The sequence below is a fragment of the Acipenser ruthenus genome, chromosome 16, assembly GCF_902713425.1.
Source record: "Acipenser ruthenus chromosome 16, fAciRut3.2 maternal haplotype, whole genome shotgun sequence".
In the NCBI taxonomy this organism is placed as follows: domain Eukaryota; kingdom Metazoa; phylum Chordata; class Actinopteri; order Acipenseriformes; family Acipenseridae; genus Acipenser; species Acipenser ruthenus.
This window is the reverse complement of record NC_081204.1, coordinates 12,808,259-12,834,580: the sequence shown is the minus strand read 5'-3', so window position 1 is coordinate 12,834,580 and position 26,322 is coordinate 12,808,259. Positions and strand designations below refer to the sequence as shown.

The 26,322-nt window shown below is 40.3% G+C and overlaps 2 protein-coding genes across 2 annotated transcripts; one reads left to right on the top strand and one right to left on the bottom strand.

Moving 5' to 3' along the window:
- Positions 1-183: 183 nt before the first annotated feature.
- On the top strand, positions 184-8,410 carry LOC131697738 (transmembrane protein 43-like). The gene is made up of 12 exons (XM_058988846.1): positions 184-432; positions 872-1,021; positions 1,546-1,680; positions 1,767-1,861; positions 2,193-2,242; positions 2,477-2,546; positions 3,094-3,164; positions 3,880-4,001; positions 5,218-5,292; positions 5,508-5,609; positions 6,238-6,355; positions 7,544-8,410. Exons 1-12 carry the CDS (start codon positions 418-420, stop codon positions 7,744-7,746), a joined length of 1,206 nt encoding a protein of 401 aa, XP_058844829.1. The 5' UTR covers positions 184-417; the 3' UTR covers positions 7,747-8,410.
- LOC117412407 (DNA repair protein complementing XP-C cells-like) lies at positions 8,314-24,921 on the bottom strand. The gene is given in 17 exon segments (XM_058988847.1): positions 8,314-9,282; positions 9,999-10,088; positions 10,688-10,781; positions 11,036-11,205; positions 12,036-12,171; positions 12,906-12,986; positions 14,135-14,295; positions 17,403-17,463; positions 17,465-18,210; positions 18,999-19,088; positions 19,967-20,087; positions 20,480-20,637; positions 21,156-21,240; positions 21,969-22,089; positions 22,613-22,698; positions 23,597-23,789; positions 24,471-24,921. Coding segments are annotated over 17 exon segments (2,721 nt in total). The 5' UTR covers positions 24,592-24,921; the 3' UTR covers positions 8,314-9,075.
- Positions 24,922-26,322: the final 1,401 nt, after the last annotated feature.

Below are 26,322 nucleotides of genomic sequence, written 5' to 3'. Positions count from 1 at the left end.
TACACAAGGACAAAGTACTTACACGCATGCAGCACATACTGTGCAGAATAATGCTCTTTTAGATTCACAGTATGATAAATTAGATCATTATCCCCCAAAGCACAGGAAACGCTGCTGTGACAAGACTACACTACCCACAACTCTCTGCTTTGTCAGAATGCAGCCTATCAGTGCACAAATAATACGTTACGTCTGGGCGGAGATGATAGTCAAGCAATTCTTTTCCGGGCTTTGCATAGTTTTTTTTTTTTGGTAGAGCAGTTCGAGTTTGTAAAATATATTTGTGAAGCTTGTTAGCTATCGCCTATATTTATAATTTGAATGCAATACTGTGCGTTTACATTTCATTTCCGTATGTGAAGTATTGCTACACACACTAGGGTCTAGATTGGGTGGTGAAAACATCGAATAAACACAATGTCGACAGCTAATGTAAGTTAAGAGTTAAGGTATTTGTTTTGCACGTATTTCTTTATGTATACCAAAAAAGAAAAAAAAATGTAGACGTGGCATATTTCTTTAAATTGTTAATTTTGTATTTAAATGTTCGTGACTGAGAATTGCACATTTTTAAAAAAATAAATAAATAAAGCAAATAATTTCTAATTTTTGAGTGCGGACCTTTTTGGTTTTGTTTATTATTTATCGAATCTGCCAGTTATCCCTCTTTTAACTGAGTACTAAATAATACATTTTTAGAGTTGAAATATATTTATTTATCTCCGTAAGCAAAGCCGTCAGTAAGGCGTGTTTTTACTCTATGGTCTCCGAGTGCATTATGTTTATAGCATCTAGTAAAAAAAGTGTTATTAACACCGCAATAAATTCGGTAATGTAATGTTGGATATTAAGTTTCTGTTTAACTTTGCAGTTACCGGGAGAGGGCACGAGAAACGAACATGTCAAAGTGACCAGCCGGAAAAAGCCTGGAATCCTCGAGCGAATGAGCGACACTGCAGGCGGGATGGTAGTCGGGGTCGGGCTTTTTGCGCTCTCCTTTTACATACTCTTTACCAACGAGGTACAGTCTGTGGGTTAAACATGCTGTCTGCACTGCCTGCACAGTAGAACGACATTTCGACGGCTACATGTATAATAAAGTTCATTCTAGAGTTTAACAGACTACTTTTTGTTTGATGCAGCATACATTCCTCATGACTCCTCATGATTTACTGTTGAAATTATATATACACACACACACACACACACACACACACACACTGGGCAGTAGTGGTTAGGGCTCTGGACTCTTGACCGGATCTTGCTACCACCTGCCACAATGGAAAGTTCTAAATCTCTGTGCAAAACACATAAAAACACAGACCTTTTTCAAAATGTTTTTAGAGCTGATATTGTATGTATGGGCAAGGCGACAACCTGGGGAAGCGCTATCTTTTGTTTAACCTTTTGGGGTCACTATACATTTAGATTACTAACCTAGCAGCATGTTTTTTTGTTAACTTTTAGAGAACAGCTTTGATGATGTAAAATTTGTAACTGGATGATATGTGACGGCAAGTGACTTCCTGGTAAAATCTCTTGCAGGGTCGGGCTCTTAAAACAGCCACCTCACTTGATGAGGGCCTTTCTCAGGTGGTGCCGCTGCATGACATCATCACAGTGGACCCTGAGAATGAAGGCAGGTTGGTGCATCTGTCTGGGGCCCTGAGAACATCACAGGTACTGTTGATCCTCTGTAGTATGTACACTATAGGAATGGGGTTTGATTTGCAATCATGCGTTTATTTCTGTGTTTTTCTCCCCAGCCTCTCTATGATCCCAACTACGGGATTTCCATCCATGCTGTCAAACTGAAGCGGCAAGTTGAAATGTACCAGTGGGTGGAATACGATGACAGCCGGTAAGTACAAACACGCTCATTGATTTGTGTTTCTTAGTGAAGTCTGTTAAGAGGCGGACAGCTTCTGTAACTGGACCTAATAGGACAACATAGACCTCATGTCATTGTACTTTATTGCAGAAGTGCTTGTTGAAATGGAAAAGTATCTGATTTATTTTTAGTTCTTCTACTGTGGAAGGCTCTTGCAAATTACAGATTTTCCTCTAACTTGGACTTTGTAATATAATGTAATGATTAGTGTTTATATATATATATATATATATATATATATATATATATATATATATATATATATATATATATATATATATATATATAATCTTCACACTAGGGAATATGAAGAAAATGGTGAAGTAAAGACGGAGACCAAATACACATACAGTGAGTACACTTTTTAAATGTATTCCAACCATGGATGTTCAGAAACATAATCAATAGATTATCCTCCGAGTTTGCACCATTGTTGTTTTTTTCTACTCTTGTTCACAGATTTGTACTAAGTCAGTTGCATTTGACTCCTATTTCATACGTTATAACGTATTGCATTGTAAAATGAAAGCAGTTTTAATCATGCAAATGGGAGAGCCATTTAATTCCCTTTCCCAATCATTTTAGATACCGAGTGGAAATCGGAAGTCATCAACAGCAGGAAATTTGATAAAGAGATTGGCCACACCAACCCCAGGTAATGTATGCTCTATCAGTCTACCACCCTAGCTGTCACAGCAAGAATACACATGAAATAATGTTGCTGGATTTCCCACTACTGCACCCACTCATCACAACAAAATGTGTGGCTTCGAACTTGGTTTCAGGAGACTAGGTTTCAAGCCACTGCATGGCACACCAAGGGAGACTTGGGGTTTGATACAGCAAAGTTGCCTCAAACTAGGTCTCCCAGTCTCCTTGAACCAGGTTTCAAGCCACTGTTCCTGAAAACGTGGTTTTGCGTTACCTCAGCTTTAGGGTTAGAAACTCACAGTAGACCTGCACCCAGCCCTAGATTTCAGAACTCGCTTGTTCAGGTATATTACTGAAATGACAAGGTGCCAGCAATCAGGCCCTGAAAAAGTGGCTTTGTGTTCCCTCATCTTATTACGCTGTAAAAACATACAGCAATACAGGATGGCATGAGTTAACTTTAAAATCTTCATTTTCACTCAGATAAGTTGGTTATTCAAGCTGCTGGAAATATGCAACTTTAAATGGTTTGTTACTATTTTCTCTTTCAGTGCCATGGCTGTGGAGTCTGTCACTGTTGTAGCTCCGTATGTTTCTGTGGGCCCTCTCTATCTCTCCGCAGGTAAACACTGAGTTGTCAAGCCTGCTTTCAGACCATGTTGGATGGACAGTAAATTAGCTTTATATTCTTGTCAGGCACCTTTGTAAGATTCCAATTGTAATATTGTCTGAAAAATGTAGTAAATAACCACGACTGTAGACACTGCCCTTGCTAAATGAAAAGTGTTAAAAAAAAAAAGACCTGTTCATGGGTTGAGTTTGATCCTGTTAGCATAATTCACAAAATGTCATGTGGTATTGGCTTTACTCATCATGGCATTTGTCATTGCACAGCTGTTCAGACACCCTGTATACACCTGAGTTAGGAGATGCCATGTGGATATGAATAATATAGTGACCCAAGAACAGACACTGAAGGTGCAAGGGCCTCCCTCATAGATTATTTATGAGGGGGTCAAATAATTCTGTGTCTTCCTTAAAGCACAGTAGTGTGTATTAAAACCCCCCTTTAGATAATCACTGTTTGTTCTTAGTAGTTTTACAGTTCCAAGAGCTATAGAAGACTCTGTATCGCTTACTATATAGGCTTAATAATATTGATTTGGGATCAAGCAGACAAATGTTTTGACTGAATCCTTTCCTAGAAGTACCACATAAGAGTGTTTTGTAGCTATGGACGACAGATTTAAGATGTAGCATTTTGTTTTACCCTGTGCTTGGTTGTTTAAGATGTAGCATTTTGTTTTACCCTGTGCTTGGTTGCACGTTGTTTCCAGGTTTGGTGGAGAAGGTGGACACCTTTAAACAGCTGAGTCTGGTCAGGCTGTCGCCTCTGGATGCTTTTGTCACTGTGTATGAGGATTCCTTCTACCACACACATAACCCCCGGAGACCAGAGGTGAGTGCCCTGGGGAGCTGTGTAGATAACTGAATATCATTGAGGAGGAGGAGGATACAAAAACTGCCAGATCTATGCAAAGGAATAAGACTTCAGAACATCAGCCTATATTAGATGCATCAGTACTTTGTACAGACTTGGCTATGATAGAACCTGCCATTGAAACATCTACACAATACATGTCTGAGATTCCATATATGTGACAAATGAATTAATCTGCGCTGTGTGTCTACAAATGGGAACAGCCCACTTATACCAAATTGTCCAACTCATGTGTTTGTTTAGATATGCATGTTAAAACGTATAAGATACTACTGTCAAGTTGACAGATGTTTCTGCTAGTGCCTTGACAGGGTCCACTGAGGCTGGCAGGGTTACAGGTTGATCCCTTAGTTCCTTATAAGTGTCTTAAGTTGTAAACTAGGGATGCAAGCTGGTTATGATTGGTTTGTTTTTTCAGTTGATTTTGAGCTCCAATAATTTTTCGGTAAAACAGAAATGAGTTTAAAACCGAACTGAATTTGTGCAACCAAGGGAACAGGACATACCATTATTACACATGTCATTAAAAAAAAAAAAAATTCCAAATAAGCTCTATACAGTGTTACTGTAAAATTAGACACAATGGTTTTATTATAGCCTATTACAGTAATACATTTGACTCTGCCATTACACTTGAATTCAATCAATATGCACCAACAAAGTAATCGGACAAATAAAATGAATTTCAATACATGCACAGTGACTGAAGCTACTTTAATAAAAATAAACTGACCTGCTCACAGAGGCATCTCATTTAAAGCAGCTTATTCCACTTTCACAATGCTTCAGGACCTCGTCTAACATTTTATTTTCTTTTAGTGCATTTGCATTTGGCTGTTTTAATCAGTTTAGCATTATTATTTAATTTGTATTTGGTCTACACAGTGTAGGTTAACAGGCGTGACAGACTTTTAAGGTTTAGGTTAGGGTACGCAGGCTGAACACCCAGACTATAAAGCTGTGGGTGTCCCTACTGAGTCAGTCTTGTGATAACTTTTGATATATCATATTAACATTATTAAGGGATGTTAATATGAACCGTCTACATGCAGCAAAGAGTGTGATGAGCTCCTGAAAATATCGGCAGCTTAGTGCTGAGACTGCCGTTAAGTTTTGCTTTGGGGAAAATCCTAACCGTTGCATCCCTATTGTAAACACATGTTGTGTATTGCAGGTGGGAGATGTGAGAGTGTCATTCTACTATGCTGGACTGAGTGGAGAGAACAGCCCTCTGGGTCCTGCTCAGGTGGTAGGTATTCTGTCTAACCTGCCTGCTTCAGTGCCAGCAGGGGTGTGTCTATTGGACACCACTGCGGTTTACACAACTAACTTTGTGGCAGCAGAGATTGTGCTGCTCTGCGGGACCTGTGGTTAAGATGTGTGTCTCTTACACAGTAGCTCATGTGTCTGCCATTTCAAAGACAGTCAGGATCATTACAATGAGTTTCTCCCATTTCACCACAGGTCAGTATTGTTGCTCGTCAGAGAAAAGATCAGCTGGTTCCCTTCAAAACCAAGTCTGGGGATGTCCTTGAGATCCTGTACCAAGGAGCACTTTCAGCACAGGTGTGTAGACAGCGATTCAGCCATCTGTCTTTAGGTATTGCTTTGCTTTATTGAGTGTCATTGCTTTATAAAGCTGGGATGACATGTACATGGCCAAAAGTTTTGCATCACCCTATAAAATTAACTCATTTTGCTTCATGAAGTCAAATATAATCTGCTAAATAAGGTGACGTTAACATACTGAGTTACATACCGTGTTGTAGTTTTCCATGTACTTAACGAAAGACTGACAAATTTAAAAATGTGACGTTTTGAAATCTAACATGAAATACTGTACTACTATTATGGCTTCCGGTAGACTTTGGCCACATGATTTTGTAGTTTTTTTGATTTACATGATGTGAAATAAAAGATCAAAATTATGTTCATAGTTTTTTATTTATTTATTTATCTAAAATCTAAGTGATGCTAAACTTTTGACCATAAGCTGTACATCAGATGTTTATATCCACCACAAAATAAAATGGAATTCATGGCACCACCATCTTTATTTTAAAAAGTAACGACTAAAAACTGAAAGATCATTGAAATTCCAGGCACAGTGTGTTACTCAAATAAACCGTCAGTCATTTTGTAATAATTGTATAAGTTGAATGCTTTTTGTTTCTCTGCCACTTGTTCATTATAGGAGGTGTTTGAGAAGGAACACGAGAGCAACCAAATGAAGACATGGGCCCTGCGAGCAGGGGGTTGGCTGATGATGTTTCTTGGGATCAGTTTGATGACCAGAATCCTCCACACTATTGGTGAGCAACATCTAGCTGTGCCGTGCATCAAAGGTCGCTGGGGGATTGTGGGATGGTATTGTTTTGTTTTAAAGAAACCGCCGGTAACACTTTGTTCAGAACAAAGCTGTCCGAGCAGTGGAAGCTGAAATGGAAAGAACGTTCGTAGCTATTTTACAGCTGTAGTGCTCGTGTGGTAAGTTTACAAATGTTTTCTTATAGCTTTCAGTTTGTGTGTTCTCTTTTAAAAATGAAGGCTTCACAACAATAATACATGGTAAAGAAGTGTCTTAATAACTTATACCGCTACTGGCGTGTTGGAAAAAAATGCTTTATATACATCAAGTTTCATCGTGGCTGTAAACAAAGCGAGTAAACACCTCCTGGCTATGTGATGACTCACTTCCTTTGCAGTCAGTTTGGCTACATCAGGTATGAGATACAAAACCTGACCAGAAAGCCGCTCTCAGCCACTTGGGCGAACTGTAGAAACTCTGTTTTGTTGCCATGGGCAGCTGTAGCCGGGAACGCCAGGTAATGGAAACAGTGCTACAGCAGACAAACCCCTACACTGAGGGTTCTTTTATCGTTGTTGTTGTTGTATAAGTTTTTAAAATACATAAACTAACATCTAATACAACAGAGATAAAATACTGTAGTGTAAATGCACTGTGTAGTGGTTGTTCTAAACAGGATCACGTATCTGATAGCAATACGTAACATAAGAATTTCTTCTTGAATAAGTATATTTGAATTTCCGAGATTGGTTTGGGACACACATTTATCCAGCACCGTTTAACAGAAGCCTCATGCAGGAGGCTGTGTGGTCCAGTGGTTAAAGAAAAGGGCTTGTAACCAGGAGGTCCCCGGTTCAAATCCCGGCTCACTCACTGTGTGACCCTGAGCAAGTCACTTAACCTCTTTTGTGCTCCGTATTTCGGGTGAGACGTTGTGACTCTGCAGCTGATGCACAGTTCACACACCCTAGTCTTTATGTCGCCTTGGATAAAGACGTCTGCTAAATAAACTAGTAATAATAATAATTCAATATGTGCAATTTTGCTTTTCCACAGTTTATAAAGCCATTGGACTTTACTCAGGGAGTTATGTATTGGAATTATAACTTTTGAAGAAAATAAAACGCTCCTGTTTTTGTAATCATGAGCAGCAGCACCACATTTGTAACAATGTAGCTTTCTTCCTCCATAGTGGACTGGTTACCGATTGTGCGTGATCTGGTGAGCCTTGGCCTCAGGATCTTCGCTGTGTCCGTAGCCACCTCTCTCTCCCTGCTGACCATCGCTGCAGGCTGGCTGTTCTATCGGCCGCTGTGGGCTGTCCTGCTGGCTGGACTGGCCGCAGTGCCGATCATCCTCACCCGGGCCAGAGTCCCTCCAAAGAAGCACCAATAGCCAGCCAGGGACACGAGACGAAATTGTAACCAAAGAAAGGGAAAGTTTTGTAATGCTGTACACACCTGTAGAGAATAATTTAGGACGCCCACTGCTATTCCAGGATATCCTATGAGCCTTATTTGTAAGTCACTTGTGTGTCTAATTAATCTTGTGCTAAAATTAGGAATAGCTCAAACTGTACTGCATTTGGGACCCTAAATTATACCCTGCCGTGTTAAAATGAATGTATGGTCTGTTTACAACCTTCGAAGAATCATGTCTTCATTAATTCTGCCAATTAGAAACGCTCCTACTTGTATTCTCTTAGTGCCTTATGTTTATCTGTTGTATCATGAAATCCACAGATGCACTGAATTACTTTAACTTAGATAAGTCCTTTTATTTTTGAATTACTTTTACATATTAAGGAACACTAGCTAGTGTTTTGTTTTATGTGTGTTATGTGCTTCTCTATCTGCAGGCGTCATATTTAAACATGTTCTGTGGTGAGTGCTTTAAGCACTATAGTTTCCCATCCTAATTCATGGAGTCAGCATTTCTTCACGTTTGAAAGACCAATAAATACAAAGTCAAAAGTTTATTTATTTAAAGTCATTTGTGGTCAACTATACAATCTCAAAACAATGTTTGTAACCTGTGTAAAATAAAAAATGTAATTACATTTTTTTAAGCAGTTGGCTTTTTAACTTCCAGAAAGTCTTGCCAGCTTCTCCAGTGTGCTGTTCAAGACTTAACTTTGCCTTGATACGTAAATCTCTTCATAGACCAGGTAGAGTTCTGTTTATCAGATCGCAAGACATTTAAAGTCTTGGGGGTAGAGGGAGCAGTTGAGTCTGCATACACAGACCCACCTCTCTCTGTGCCTCGTAACTGAAATGCTATCCACTAGGGGCTCGGTTCAAACACATTTTACTTGTCGTCTGATCCTGGCAACCAGAAGTAAAGACTAGTGAATTAAGCCAAGGTATCCCCAAGCCACAACTCCACCTTGGACAAAATACAACCAAACAGTACTCTGGAGACCTGGCACGTCAATATAAATATTAAAAGACAACATCAAAATGACATACAAACATCAGTATAAAAGAATGGTATCTACAAACAATCCTGCAGTGCTTTGACAAAAAAACTATTACTGAGTTAGCTACATTTAGAAAAAAAAATGTTAATTTAGAAACTATTTCTAAAGCTGTCAGCTGTTCTTTATCCCACACGTCAAACAGAAGCAGTTAACTCAGGAGCTTCATAGTATTTTTTTGACCCCTGCTAATATAGCTATCAAATGTTGGGGTAACATTTTTGCGGGTCTTTTTTTTTTTTTTTTTTTTATTTCTCAAAAGGAAACAGATTCTTTTGTTCACCCCTCTTCTCCCGTTTGCTTTTTCTCACAATTCTTCCCTCTTCTTCTGGGTCCTGTCTGTTCTGGGGCCAGAAACAGGCCAGGTCAGGGGCAGTGGATTGAGAGCTGGGACCCTCCTCATCAGAGGAGAACCCTCCACCTTCTGCCGTGCCTGTGGGGACCTTGGCTTCATTCTGAAACACAAACAGGTGTGCGCTGGTAATCAATCAGGCTGCATCCCCTCCTGGACATCTCAGAGCAGAGGTCCTTAAAGCTGTGCACGTGGACAACCATGCCAGCAACGCCAGCTAACCTAATCTGTAATACTGATGTAGAGGGACCCTACCCTACAATCTACAACTCTGCACTCTCAATCTCTGCTTTGAAAATGATCGTGCCCTACACAACTGATTCATGTTTTAAAATGCTACACTACAGCATGTGCCATGTTTACACACAAGGGACGTATTTTGAGAGCTTGGTTATAGCCTGTTGTTAAAGATTAGTTTTACAGCCACAGACTAAATCACTGCCACTGAAACTACCAATAACCCTCTCACTGTGTTGTGAAAATAACCCGAACATCTTTACCTGGGACTGTAGCTCTTCAAGTAAAGAACAGGACTCTCAGAATATTGGCATTCATTTACTTGGGTACCCATTAGTACTGAATTGCTTTCAGGATTAATCAAAATAGCAGTGCTTTGAAACATGGTCAGTGAATTGTGTAGTTTCAAATGAAACTCTGCTTGCTGCTTAGAGCAGTATATTTTTTGTTGTAGTTTCCTTTCACAATTGTTTTGTGGCTACGTAACAACAGCCAGGCCTGACTGATGAAATGTCACTATGTGCAACCAGACAGAGGCCACATACACGACCCTGGAAGTCTATTCGTAGATTGTAAACTTGCCTGATTTCCATATCGCTGCTTCAACCGCTCTTTTATCAGCAATCCCTTTACCAGCAGCGTCCAGTTTGCCAGGACTCGCTTTTCACGTTTCTGATGAAGTAAAAGTAACCAAAGTAATTACACTGGAACACGGGCATATTCAATGTAAATGAAGAGTGTGAGACGATATAGCCAAAACAAGGAAACTACAGTATATAGTGATGTATCAAACTTAAATGTCACAACTGAAGTTGCCTTATATTATATTCCTCTATAATAGTATTATCATTCTATTCCATTGTGTAGGATTGAATAGCATGCCTTGGTCACAAATCATTTCATGTCTTAAAACACTTCAGCAGTCTTAACTTCAATCAAATGAGTGACCTGTACAAGTATCTAGCAGCATATCGATAGTGTATTTAAAATATTTTCTTATAACAAATTAAAATGAACTAAAACGATTCCCAGCACAATAATGTTAACCAATGTTAATAAAGGTATTTAGCTAATTAATTTTAATCAGTTAGCACTCCTTTAAGTTTGTGTTTAATTAATGTCTTTACTTGTTTAGAACATTCAAAGATGTAATTCACAGATCCTGAAACTAAAGTGTTACCAAATCATTTTGCTGACACATGGAAAGCACAGTATGTTGTTTTTCCTGTGGGATGGAGCACAGCTTCCAGTTTAATTGTATAACCTCGTACCTCTTTTTCTTTCCTCTCCATCTCTGCTTGCTCATTCTCCCAGGCGGCCAGTAGAACCTCTTTGTACTCCTCACACACGACATAGCCTTCAATACTGCAGAGACGCAAGCAGGATAAAATCAGCTTTAAATCGAAAAACGAATGACTGCATACTCTGCTTCTAAACCAGCTGGGCCTAAACCCAGTTTAGATTAGTTATGATCTGTACCACACTACATAAACAAAGTGCACCGTCAACAAGGCCTGCTTCTGGTAAAGTTGAAGAACTTCTATAGAAGCCAGGAAAGGAAGGAATGACTTTATTTTAATAAATGGATTGGATTGTGGAACGTGAAAGGAGAGCCTTACACAGGGTGTGAGAATCCACAGTGGAAATCGAAGCCAGTCACCGCCGGGGCACAGTCAATACCCAGCTTGCGAGCCACTTTGTGGAGGTTGGAGACTTGCATTCGAACACAGCCAATGGGCAACATGCAGGGCTTGAAGAGATACACATTCCCATACTCGTTCCGGGGAACCTGCCAACACACCGCCGCACATTCACAATGAACATCGAAGTGTTACAGAACCCTGCAGTGTTTACAAGAAACACAGCACTTTACCAATTATATCGCAGTAAATATAGCTATTCCTGATTGTTTTTAACATTCTTTTATTCACACATAAGCAAATCAACTCGGGAATTACCTTTAGTTTTTTTTACACAGGAACTTTCTAAACATTGCAGTGGTGCATCTAGATCACGCTCCCTCCTAAAACAATGCTCATGCTCTGATTGAAATGAGTGATGTATTTGTGTTACAGAAAACCAGCACTGTTGAAGGGAGCAAAATCTGGATATACCTTATAAAGAAACTCTCTTTCTCCTGACGAATGTAAATGTTTGGAAATGCATTCCCCCATTTTATTTATGACCCATGAAGAGTGATTAATTTTTTTTTGATAGATCTGCATTAGGTGCATCAGGATATGATCTTCACTTTTAGTTGCAACATCAGCCACAATGTCTTCATTATATAAATAATATAAATCCAATATATGTGTCTGCATGACAATAAGCAGGGATGGAACTAAGACTCCTACTGCATAGCAGTTTCACCCATTCCAGGTTTTATTATGAGCTTGAGTAGCTACAGTGTACAGGTAACAAGCTCAGGTGTGTCTTATTAAACTCATAGTAAAACCAGGAATGGATCAAACTCCTATGCAATGGGAGTCTTGTTTCCATCTGTGATAATTCAGAAGCTGCTTGAGTGAGGGGCCTGAAGGTTGTCTGGTGTTATTGGGGCTCATGTTAGGTATGGCAGTCCAAGATGAGTGCTAATGAGGGTGTGTGAAAATAGATTACCTTCCCGTCCACCGCCACGGGGGGCTGGTACTCCTCTGTCTGCCAGGATCCGAATAGCGGCAGGTCGTCTTTATCACGGCTCTCCGTATCCACCAGGCGGGCCTTGCGGGAACGATTCGAAAACCCTTTCACCATCGAGAGAGAGAGAGAGCGAGAGTGTGAGAGCGACAGCGAGGGGGAGAGAGAGAGCGAAACAGAGAGAAAGCGAGAGTGAGAGCAAGAAAGAGAAAAAAAGGATATTGAACTATCTGTGTGATATTGACTTTCTAAATAATATCAACAAATAATTACAGAAACCTGTAAAGTGATCGTAGCTAACAAACATAATTCTTACTTTTGTAAACTTCCTTTTGATCTATAAGCCTCAAAAGACCAGTTTTGAAAGAAACATGTTATACATTTGTATTTTTATTTTAAAACAGGATATCTGGAACTACACTAAATAAATCTGTTTGATATCAATGCTTGGAGGATGAAATTCTCTCTACCCGTTCAATGGCTTCTGCCCAGTCATTAACCAATCAGCTGCTTCCCCTATTGACGGACATGCTTTCAGCCAGTAACATGACCCAGAAAGTGCAAGTATAACATATTTCCTTTAAAAAGAAGCAGAGAAAAGTGAAACTTCCTATAACCTAAAGTAGAACCAGATATCATGTTTTAAAAAGAAAATAGAAGTAGTTCATAATAATAAAATAAAAATAAAAAATACACCATACCAGGTTTCTTTCAAAACTGGACATTTGAGACCTATGTAGCTAAGTGTAAAATTGCTAAGATTTATGGAATTATTTTGTTCGCTACAATTACTTTAAGGAACTACTGGAAGGTGTTTCATGAAATGATTGGTTACTGAAGAGCTGCAGTACCTTGTATGGCACCTCTCCCAGTCTCACTACCCTGGCCTCTTTCAGCCACGTGTCCCGAGAATGCAAAGTGTGCACACAGTCCCTGGAATGGAACACAGGGGCATATATCACAGCGGCTTTCATTTATTACATGGGTGCAGAGAATTCAAACGTGTCCATGTCTTTACATGAATCAGTATCCTAGGAATACTTATAGATGTGCTAACTGTTGGGATCCATGGCATTACAGTTATACATTTGCAGCACAGAAATGCTACAAACAGTGCATCCAATAAATATGGCAATTCCGGTGTAATTTCTTTAACTTTCTGAAATGTTTTTCTTTAACTTTTTTTTTTTTTTTTATAAATTTAGCCGTCACCAATTATTTTACCCCGATTTTCACCCCAATTTAGCATGCCCAATTATTATCTGTATCCCCGGCTCACCGCTCACAACCCCCACGCCGACTCGGGAAATGGAGGCTGGAACACGCGTCCTCCGAAACGTGCTCCTGCCAAGCCGTCATTTTTCGCACTGCAGATCCACAGCAATGCCACCAGACCTATAGTGCCGGAGGACAACACAGATCTGGCGGCTCCGCTGCAGAGCCACAGGCGCCCTATCGGCCACAGGGGTCGCTGATGCACGGTGAGCCGTGGATTCCCCTGCCGACCTAAGCCCTCCCTACCCGGGCAGCGCTCAGCCAATTGTGCGCCACCCCCTAGGAACTCCCGGTCACGGTCAGCTGTGACATAGCCTGGATTCGAACCTGCGATCTCCAGGCTATAGGGCACATCCTGCACTCCGCACGGAGCGCCTTTACTGGATGCGCCACTCGGGAGCCCCTTCTTTAACTTTTCTTAAGCTTTAACACATTGAGAAGATACCCCCGTACACATATTAGTTAAAGTCCTAGTCACACGATCAGTGAATCTTTACTGGTAAGATGCTTCTCAAAGCTCTTTTCCGGTAAGATGCTTCTCAAAGCTCTTTTCTGGTAAGATGCTTCTCAAAGCTCTTTTCGGGTAAGATGCTTCTCAAAGCTCTTTTCCAGTAAGATGCTTCTCAAAGCTCTTTTCCGGTAAGATGCTTCTCAAAGCTCTTTTCCGGTAAGATGCTTCTCCAAGTAGAAGCCACGTCTACAACAGCAAAGACCCAGCATGCATGAGGAAACACTGTTTGTTAGTGTATGCTAGGCTTCCATGTCAGGTCATTGTTTTCTATGCCCCGAGGGAGTCCCCAGTGTACCTGGAATAGATGGCCTCCCCTCTGCAGTAGCCCAGGGTGGCGGCGGTTGGTGGGTAGAGGGCTTCGTATTTCAGAAGATGCCTATTCAGCACATACAGCGGGTGGTTCTTGTACTCAGAAATGGAAGTTGGTAGTGGCTGGTCCAGGAGTTGGGCATGAAGCTAAGAAACATATAAACAGAGGTCAAAATACAGATTGTATAAGGATCTACCTACCAAAGTCACTACACGCACTACAGCACAATTAAAACTGGGCACAGTCTAGGATTGGACAGGCATGGAGACTAAACTGCTCCCTCCCTCAGGTCTCTCCAGGGCAGGCAGGCTTCAAGCTTCCCATTGTCATTACTCACATGTTCTCCTTGTATTTTTTCCTTGTTCTCCTTATATTTGTTTAATTGATGCTTAATTGTTTTTTTGTTTTTTCAAATGAATTTCTTACTTGTTATGCTGCATTATAATCCAGTGGCTCACAAACGTTCATCCTGACACAGGATCTCCATAGAAATCTGACATTTTCTTATCACTATTAATCACCCACTTTAGCATACTGTTTACATGGGATTGGAAATGAAGACCAATACAGTACGATAGAGCTGACGTCAAGCTGATAGGTTACATCGGGAAAAATAATGGCAAGCACCTAACAGAAGCATTCGTGTAAATAAAATGATTCCCCCAGCCTGGGGAAAGTTGCTTTGTCAGGTTCCTTGAAACGTTCTCACTGTTTTGAAGCCACTGCTACAATCCACAACTCTAAATAGATTACCTTTGGTGACCTATTTAACCCTTTGCAGTCCTATGTTGGAACAGGTCCGACGTTACAATTTTCTCTTTCCGGTCCAATGTCGGACCCTGTCCGACATCATCAAAAAGACGTAAAAAACAGGTCTCTAGTCGTTTTTTCTCCGGAAAAAGCCGAGAAAACCATTCAATGGCCGAGTGAGACTGATAGGAGCCAAGAGAAGCCGAAAAAAAGGGGAGGATCTGAGCAATGGATCGCATTATTGAGGAGCAGTGGCGACGCATAGGGGGGGCACGCCTGGTCACGTGCCCCCCCTGATTTCTGCCAGGCAGTGGCTTAGCCACTGTGTTAGGATCGTTCACACTGAAACATGTGTAAGAAATTCCAATATTGTTATATTTTTCGCTTCCCATTATAGCGGGGCGGACGTGGCATGGGCGGCGCTGATTTTTCTTTTCGCTCACGGAAAGAACTTTTTATTTACCGCGTTGCTATCAACCAATGAGAATACATAAGCAAGCTGTACTTGCTCAACCCCAAACACAGATACATGAAACATATAGGCTATGATTACTGTATATGCTATGTAGCCTAGCTACTACACATATAGATGTGGTAGAGGACATCTACTATGTAACGAGTAGCCTATGTATTTACATAGAATGCACTCGCCTCATGACATATCTTATTGCCAGTTGACCTCTCCAGCAGCCATCCTACTAATAAGATTATCATTTTTCACGGATTGTGCAGCCAGCTTCATCAAGGGACGGTAACCAAGTCCATCCAGGTCTTGGAGATGGAGTGGTGGTAAATGTACAACCTGTTATTAATTGAATAACTAAAGAAATAAATCAGAATGGAAACAGTTCTGGACGCTGCTGAGAGAAAACCGGCAAAACTGTTTCAATTCCTGAGTTCGGTTACCTACTTGTTTTCATTCTGATTATTTGTTTAGGCTACAACGTGTCCGTCAGCGAATGTCAGTGCAGTGTGATACCAAAATAATGAGTGGTTGGATTTGCTGTCAATCAACCCAAGTTTTTTGTTGGATCAGCTGTTTGTACATTTTTTTGTGTGTTTAAAGGCGCTGTAGTTATACAATGTAGTTAATGCAACTGTGTGCACAAGTCCCTCCTCTCCCGAACCTCCAGAAGATTAGGTACCATCGGCAGTCCTGCGTCAGTCAAAGAGTAATTACATTAGTCAGGATTTGTGAAATTAAATAAAATGGTTTGCTTTGCTTTGAACACCAAATGTGAAATGAACAACCATAAGTACGAATGAAATTATATATAGTTACTTATTATCATAATGTGAAATTTGATGCGCATGTTAAAAGTTCAAGTCCTTTGCTTCGTATTTCCTTTTTTGTTTTTAAACGGAAGTGTTCTGAACTGAATCTCTCTTTTTAACTATTTTGCACAACAGTGTATTTGGTTATTGGATCTTCTGTTAAAAAAAAAAAAGTTCTTTATTTTTCGAAAATAAAACGTCAATGCACTAATAAGAAATCAGGTTGCCAATTTCACCACTGTGACTATTCACCTTAAAAAAGTTACCATTGCCACCCTCTCCCGAAAAAAAATCCTGGCTACGCCACTGTTGCCAGGGTTTATTATTTAAAAATGCGCAGTTTATTTCAAACTTTCAAAACATAATAACATAACAAAGAGTGTCTAAGACCCTTCACCGTTATATTTGTTCTCGTGTGAGACTTTCACTTTTTCAGTCAGCGAAAATATGTGCTAAAACGGAGTGAATTTGAGCCCTGTTAAAATGGCAAAAAGACAGCTACGTTTGGAGTTTTTCTACAACAAAAAAGCTAAACCTCCAACGCCAGAGACATCAACAGAAACCGAACCTGACTCTTCTGTAGTTCAGAATGTTACGAACAGCACAAGAGTGTGACGATCCTTCCATTTCAAACGCTCAGGTTAGTGCAGGTGTAGCTGTCTGTCGATAAGAGACTCTTGCCTGTAAAGTGTTGTTTGCAGCTCTCTTGATTGTGACAATCTGGCGTAGAACTGTTTGTGATGAAATATCTGGTAATCTTAGAAAGCTAGCTTAATGTTTACATAAAAATGGTTAAATTCGGGCATCGGGTTTGAGCATTTTTATTAATTTTTTTCGGGGGGGGGGGTGATGGGGGTGCTGTGCCCCACCAGTTTTTCAAGCCATGAGTCGCCAATGTTGAGGAGTTTGGTGATAAAACGAGTGATCAGGAGATGATTTATCGGTATGCACGACTATGAAGAGCTATGTGAAAAAATACAGCGAACAAGGGGTGGGGCGGGGCTTGAGATGCAGTACTGACTGTCCTGTTGATATGCAGTGCCTTTTAAACCTGTTTTACTGTGAAAAAAAATACTTTTAAACAGTGCGTCTAAAATAAAGTGTGCGTGTGAAAATAAATTGGACCTCACACGCCTGAGACGTGCTGAATAAATGGACCGCAAAGGGTTAAGATATCGATATTGTAAAGAACAAAGAAAAGGCATCAGCCCATCATGGAGCTCCTCACCTCCAGATCTTCCTTCTTCTCCCTCTCATTGACCGGACTCCGATAGCACTCCAATGTCCTCCCACCACTCAACATCTACTCTGTGTTTCCTGGTGGACGTCATCCACGCCGGGTCGTAGCGCCTTGTAATGTCCTTAACGAAGCCATCATCATCAATGCCCACAATGTAGGCAATCGGTTTGGTGGCGGATTTATAGCACTGTTGCGGCTGGTTTACCGTAGGTCGCACGCAATCCATGCAAACCCATTTTCCTATTCGACCGAGGTAGACCTCCAGCCACTGGTCCGTACCCCTGGAAGACACCTCGCCGACCACTTTAATGTCTCCGTCATCACCACTTAGCACCTCAGCTCCCTTTTGCGAGGCTCTCTTGCCCTTAGGTGTGCAGCTTTTTCCTCCTTCTGAGAAATCCGTGTCAGAGGAAAGCTCAAACTCGGAGTCACTGCTGTTTTCGTTCCCACTCTCCTCTTTATACGAGACTTTGGAGGCCACTGTCCTGCGCCGGGCATTCTTGGGTCTCTGCACTCCTTCCTTCGCTGCTCTCTGTTGGTTGTTGCCATCACTGCCCGCCTCCTCTGAAGACTTGCGTTTCTTTGCCCCCTTGCCAGACCTGCCCTGCCCGCTGGCTGCTCGCTTGGCTCCTTGGCCCTTCTCTGAGGCCCCATCACTTTCCTGATCAGATGAGGTTTCCTCAACCCCCTTCGCCCTGCCTTTCTTCTGAACTGGACACTTTTTTTTGGCTTGCTTGGTCTTCCGGGAAGAACCAGGACTGTCCCGAGAAGCGCGGCTGGAAGTTCTTGACTTGCTCTGAAATATGAAACTAGTTTAGCTCAATGATACAGCTAAAGAGGTTTAACAGAATAAATTATTACAAATCTTGCAGGTCAGGGAATTCCATTCACTTAAGTTACAGTTTTGAAAGCAGCAACTGATATAATAAACATGTATTTTCATTAAAAAAAACAAAAATGGAATCTGGCAACACAGGTGGCTTACTTTCAGGTAGCCTTACACTTTATTAGCCCGTCCCACCTGGAGAGTGAAATTATCCCCAGCCCTTCAATGCCTCTTCATATCATTAACCAGCCAGCTGCTTGCCCTAATGACTGACATACTTTTGCTTTGAAGACACTGCTTCAAATTATCTAGAAGTCTAACTGAAAGTAAGCCAGGCAAACTGATAACTGCACATACGAGATCTACATAGCTAATGGAACTGCATGATTGATAACATTTTAAGGAATATTTTAACTGATTGCAACAGCTGAGCCTACCAACTCTCCGATGTAAACCATCTGTTGTTTATTTCATATATGTCTACATTAAGGATAATGTGAATATTTTTCTTTAATTTCCCTACCTCTCAATAGCATAACATTCTCACAAATTTATTCACAAAAGTGACTTGTGAATAAATGTACTAAAAATCCACTTTCCTACAGTAGGGTTTGAAAACAAGCCCCTTAGAATAAGTATTCTTTACATTCAATAAATAAGAATTGCTCACAGAATGTCCTCCGAGGTCAAAGTCTGTCTTTACAGTTTAAAATCATATATCCAGAGCTGCAGAGATACAGATCCTGTACACAGCATACCTTAGTGGGGGGTCCTTTCAGAGAAATGGGTTGAAGAGACAGCACCAGACGGCAAAATAACTGTAAAGCCCTGAGAATTATTAAGAAAAGCTAAAAAAGAAGAAAAAAAGACGTCTATCATTCATGACATACCTTGTTTATGTCACAAATCCCTACATCAATATGAACAAACTGTGTGTGTGTATGTATGTGTATATATATAACTGGGTGTAGAGATGTGCTTTCTAAGGTCTTTTTGAAATCCCGCTAATAAAATATCCTCATCTAAGTAAAAATTTAGATCAAAGTTTACTTCCATCTTAAAGTACTTTGTGACTATCAACATTTTGTAAACAGCGTTTGTTTTAAATGATACACAGTACACTTAGCAACAGAATGGATTAGGCGTTTCACAATGAAAAAAAACAAAAAACCTTTCATGACATAACATAAAAGTAAGTGATGGAAATGTAGCCGCAGGTGTGGTATAAAGTGTGATACCTACGTGTGTCATTTCTTCATGGTCTCTGTATAAAGGGTGATACCTACATGTGTCATTTCTTCATGGTCTCTGTATAAAGTGTGATACCTACATGTGTCATTTCTTCATGGTCTCTGTATAAAGTGTGATACCTACATGTGTCATTTCTTCATGGTCTCTGTATAAAGTGTGATACCTACATGTGTCATTTCTTCATGGTCTCTGTATAAAGTGTGATACCTACATGTGTCATTTCTTCATGGTCTCTGTATAAAGGGTGATACCTACGAGTGTCATTTCTTCATGGTCTCTGTATAAAGTGTGATACCTACGAGTGTCATTTCTTCATGGTCTCTGTATAAAGTGTGATACCTACATGTGTCATTTCTTCATGGTCTCTGTATAAAGTGTGATACCTACATGTGTCATTTCTTCATGGTCTCTGTATAAAGGGTGATACCTACGAGTGTCATTTCTTCATGGTCTCTGTATAAAGTGTGATACCTACATGTGTCATTTCTTCATGGTCTCTGGCAGCAAACGTCTCAAACCTCCTTTCCAGAGCTGACACCTGGCTCTCGTTCTCATTATAGGATAACTCCGGGTTCAGGACAAAGGCTGACATAAACCTGGACAGACAACACATACCTACTGTGTATCAAGCAGTTACCAATTTATCAGATAGCTGACATGACTGTATGAACCAGTTACTTTAAACCAACAACGCTTTGAAGTTCACACAGATCCTGGGTATGTCTGTTTGGGATCATTTCGAACTTTGTGTGTCCAGTACTGAGATTTAATAATGTAGCTTTCTGACCATCAAGGTCAGAAGTCACAAGTCCATCCTACGACCTGAGCTGAAGGTATTGTGAAAGACACATCATTGCAGTGGTAAGTGTTTGATCCAGGAATGAGCCCTAAATTGCACTCTTCATCTCCCAGCAAAAACGTCATACATAGGTTGTCTTGAAACTAACTGAGTTCCAAATCAAACAGCTTCTCCAGGTTTGTTGCTTACCACTTGATGAGATTTGACAGGTATATGACGTCTGCGTGCTCCGGGGTAACTTTGGTGAACTGCTCTGGTATTATAGACAGGGCTATAGCTTGGAGATCTGGTTCACTGCACATCCTGTTCCGAAAGAACCCGTTGGCTAACAAGCAGAGCAGGTGCACCTGTAAATAATAAAAGAAAATAAAAATAAAAAAGAGAAATCACTCAAACTGTAACTTAAAAGAGCACAGTAAGCCCTCCACACACCAGATGTGTAGCGAGCGAAGCAAGCTAATTTCCTTCACTGAAGGAGTCACGCCAAACATGACAATAACTCCTTGTCTGAAGCCATTTCCACATGAAAGACACACACTCCCAGTGACTGGGTTAAGCGAGCAAAAAAATCTATTTGTAAATTCGCTTGCTTCAGGCAACAGCCAATGTGACTGGGCCCATTGATATCAATATATCCATCACACGTCCAGTGTGAGGAAGGCTTTAGGGTGAACATTATACAAGATACGTAGAAGTCACTTAGTATATCTGCACTGTATTACAAATGAGGAGATTTCTAGAATTGTTTTGAGGTGGAAAACACTGCAAAGACTTCTAATTCAATCAGTATCCTCTTTTAACACAACCCCCCAAATCCTATAACATCACTGACTCAGTTTCGTTCAGGGTTACATTATGACTGTACCTTATGGGTGTCTACAACCACATCCTTGTTGAAACGGTTCATCATCCTTCGCAGGTAGGTCTCAAATTCAGCTTTCCTTTTCTCCCTGTCAGTGAGAATGCAGTTTCATTAAGAGAGTCTGCTTTCAAACTCTGTAAAGAAACTGACAACTAAATAACATTTACTAACCACAACTGCTGCACATCCCAGATATTAAAGAACAACCCTAAAAACAAAAACAGCAGCCTCGGCATCTACATTGCACCAACAAAGCGCTCAGCAAACGGTTCTGCAGCTTTGCAGCATACAACAGTACAGTAGAGCTTTTTGCACGTGGGAGGCAGGTTTGGTGCTCTACACACTGAGGGTTATATATTTAATAAATGCATCATTCATACTGCTGTTACAGAAGCAGACCAGTGTTCTACTCATTAACACTATGTACATATCATCTTTGCTTTTGTGCATTCCATATAATGTTTAGACGAGTGATAATGCTTCTTGTATCGTGACTTTAGTGAATCCCTAGTAGGGTGTAAAATACAACACATACAACACAGTGTATGAAAACTTTGCTAGGATCTACAATCATTGAACCAATCTTCTCTGTTCAATAATAAACTAACGTTGCTGAAGAGGTTGATCATGGCGGATAAACCGTTAGGGCGGATATGTGACGGGTGGATACGCGACGGAGTACTGGATATTGTGAATACAATTGAATCTCACGTGACAAGCAATATCTTTGCATTCAGCCATCAATGGCTTGCACATTAATTGAATCCTGAATGCACTACTTGCATATGATACATTTAGATATATATATTTTTTTACCTCCTCTGTCTCTTCTTGGCTTGCTGTGGTGTTTCAATTTCTATCTCGACTGGCTGACAGGGTAGGACGGGCTCGGGAAGGCTGGAGGTGGCTGACCCGAACGATACCGGCTCATTGAGTTCTGAGAAGCAGGACATGAAGCTCTTGTTAGTTTGACTGCAGGGAGCCTCCATGGATCAAGGACAGAGTTCTGGAACTTGAAGATCCTCAAAACATTGCAGAAGCAGGCAATTCCACGAGGTCAACTCAATGTGAGAGAAAAAAAATCTCAAAGTCAGTTCTCTAGAATTGTGTCCTGTAATATAACCTTGAGAAAAACGCCTGCAAAATGAATTCAAATTTCAAACGTACTATTTTAAGTTCTTTTGAAAACTTTTGAGCAGAACCAAATTACGGAATTCAGGTTATATTTTTGCTGATAAGTTTTGTATTCATGAACTGTTCCTTGACTGCATTACAGTAAGCCAGCCATTGTCCAGAAGAGTTTAATTAATATCAAACTTTAATCAATTTATTAAAATAGTCTTCAAATAATAAACCTTAGTGTATAGGGCTCAACGATCGCAGCTGCACTAGAAATGAATTTTCAAAGTGACGAGGTTTCAGGATTTTCAGGATCTTCACAAGGCCTCCAATCCCTTTACCTTCCACATCCTCCCACTCGTACTCATCACTGTCCTCCTCCGAGCTCTCCTTCTTCACCCTGTCGGCCAGCCTGTCCTTCAAGGTGCTGTGCGGGTTTACAAACAAAATGAAGAAGAGCACAATGACATGACAACTCGCCCACCAAAAAAGCTTTATTAAAAGGACCGTGCATATTCACCATTATTAGTTAATAAACCAAAGAGAAAGTATGGCCTTGAGAAGACACTTGAAAACATTGGTCTTCAGGATTAAGAGGTTTGTATAGTTTGACTCAGCTGTTGTACCAACGGCTCAACCACTGTAGCTGTGCTTCTGCTGCAATCTCCCCTTTAGTTCCGAGGCATTGCATTAGTACCGCGTCAATGCAGAAGGGATGCACAAGTTCAATATAAAATGTTATTACACAGTTGAAGTCTCCAGCCAAAACTTTTGACATCTAAAGCTGAGGGAACACGATGCCACATTGTGGCTTGGAACTTGGTTTCAGGTCACTGCATGGCACACTAAGGGAGACTTGGGGTTTGATACAGCAAATATGCCTCATACTAGGTCTCCCAGTCTCCTTGAACCAGGTTTCAAGCCACTGATCCTGAAAAAGTGGTTTTGTGTTCCCTCAGCTTTAGGGTTAGAAACTCACAATAGCCCTACACCCAGCCCTGGATTTCAGAACTCCCTTGTTCAGGTATATTACTGAAATGACAAGGTGCCAGCAATCAGGCCCCTGCTAAATCTGAACAGATTGCGTTTCTCACAACATGAATGAGTCCTCTAGGTTTACTATTAGGAGTTATTTATACAGTTACAAGGAAGGGACACATTATTTAACCAAGGTTTGATTGCACAAACTCCTATAACTAATACTGAGGGGCTTTTGAAAACCAATGACTGGGTGCAGGACTAGCGTGTGTTTTAAAACCCTGAACTTGTGTTTTTGAAGTTATGGATGAAATGCAAGATATTATTGGCAAAGACCCAAGGCTTACCTCATAGTGTCCTTGTTGTCATGGTCTTCTATTTTAATTTCAGTTGGCTCCTTCTTCTGTTCATGTTTGATGCTCTTCTGTTTTGAAGCCCCATCTGCTGTCGCTGGAACTTTGAAGTCTGGCTTCTTTTTCTTTCCTCTTGGAACCTTAGAAGAATTCACTGCAGAGACTAGCCTGTCAGCACAGGCACCTTCTAAATTGATCAAAAGGCAACAAGTCAGCTCTTACCTAACACACACTGTTACATCAGATCCATGGGATAGGTCATACAGTACACTGCCCTCCAACATGTACTAAAACAAATGATTAAACCTCTCTCATTAGTCCACAAAATAATCCCATCCATACTGTAATATTCATGTGTGGCGGGGTTACCAGTGTGCTGCTCTCTCTTTTGGTTGGAACTATAACCTCAAACACCTGCAAACACAAACTGCAGCCTGTCAGCGCTGTTCAACTTGTGCAGTCATGTTTGCAGCGTACGGAAACTACTGACAACACTGTTTTTATAGGGTCTGAAGAGGGTATGTGGGACACATTGAAAGTCTCAGTAGTGGCAGATTTGACACAATATGCAGGCTAGAGCGAAAGACCGTATTACTGTACCAAACTTTTAATGTAAATTTACAATCCCAAATTCTGCTGCAACTATTAAACAAATTAATCGAATACTGGTATAAACGTGACGTTTGCATTTACCATATATAAATATATATATATATATATATATATATATATATATATATATATATATATGCGGTAAATGCAAAAGTATATATATATATATATATATATATATATATATATATATATATATATATATATATATATATTATAACTACTGTAATGACAATTTTCATTATATTATACTCACCCAATAGTTTTTTACTGCCAGCTGTTTTCGGTTTCCTCTGTGTCGTCCCCTTTGTGACTTGCTTTGCTTTCTTAGATTCTGTTACTGCACAGGCATCTACCGACCCTTTTCTCTTGGCCATTCTGACTTCTCACTACCACTACCAGCATCAAAACAGAGTCTGAAAAAAAAAATCCTACACATACACAGTCTCCTTTTCAGCACATTGCATGCACTGAAGTTGTATAACTACTTGAATTCTGCAGGAAGTCCCGGTGCACGAGCCTTCTTTCATAACACTGTCGCTTCCATTTGTGGTACTCATGTTTCCTATTGTTTTCGATAGATGACTTTCAGAACATCACGTGACAGCTACTTCCGGTAAGTACGTCAGCCATAATGCGATCAAACTAATGACAGGCTAACCTCGAGGTCCATGTACCAAATTTAACTCATGATTGCCAAAGTTGGAAAAGGACATTCGACAGGGGTACAGGGCACACAAAGAAATGGGTAACTCATAAATAAGCAATGAGTGTTGGAAGACTTTATCACAGTCCCAAGCTGTTTATGTCTTTACTCAAGAATTGAGTTACCCACGAAGAACCATTTTCCTTTGATTTAGCATTATACCACATTATTTAGCAGTATATTAAGGAATAGCGAGTAAACTCAACATCCTTGAGATACTGATGTAACCGCTAACATGGTTGCTTCCTCCAATGTGTGTTCAGATACAAGTGATTTAACAGAGGACATGTAATTACTCCAGACGGGTCGTTTTTAACAGGTGTTCTTTATACACACGGGTTTGACTCTAATTATACAGAGAGGAGAAAGGAGGAGACGACTGTGTTTCAACTTACCACAAAACCATTTGCAGAGGGTGCTTCTGCTGTGTCACAACTTTAAGGGTTAATTACCTGAAACGATTCTGCAATATTACAAAATCTACACAAGGAAATTTGTCCGTTTTCTTTTCAATGAAGAATCACAGCTGGCTTGAAGTAAAATAAGTTATTACTTGTAAAATACACCAGGGGGAGCCATAGACAAGGTTTTGGTTTGACCTGCAGCTCTGTTATTAAACCTGTGAGAAGGGGCTACTCTTAAATTAGCTCCATGTTGATGTTTCAGATTTCATTCCCTTATTTCGTTTTTTGGTTCTAGTTTAGTTACATTTTAAAACGAGTAGCTATTAAGACTGGAGTATGGAAGATATGGCCCATAGTTTGCTACTTTTTATGATGTTTGTATTAATAACTAATTAGTCTCTTGATCTAGTGCAGGTGGGGTCAAAAGATTTGTCACCTATAAACAGTCAGCAGGGTCACAATTTTGTGGGCCTAACTCATAGATTGTCCTAGCAAGCGCAGGTTAGAACCGTCATATAACACAACTCAAGCCAAGGTTGTTTCTTGATATTAACATTAAGATATGTATCACATTTTTGCATATTTACTTCAAAATCTTATCTGAGATAAACAGCGTTAAATTCACTTTTAGTCTTGGCATGGTTAAGGAATTGGTGCCCCTTTTTAACCCCAGGTCAGGAATTTCTCTTCTTTCTTTTCCATCCTCCCCTTCTCCACCTTTCCAATGGCATCTCCCTCCAGCACTGACTTAGAGATCTATAAAGGTGCTCCAGTCAGAGGAACACAAACCGGACAAACCTCTTTACTGAGTCAAACGCAGATTTAAGCATTAGATATTGATGGAAAAGAGTACATTGACTCAGAGTTCATTTACAAGTTTTAGATCATTGTTTAATAATATGCTTAAAAAATATTTTTTTACTGATACACTTTGAGCTAGAATCATGAAGTAAAATAGAACTGGAATGTGGAGGGGGTGGAATGCAGCTTGTATCTGT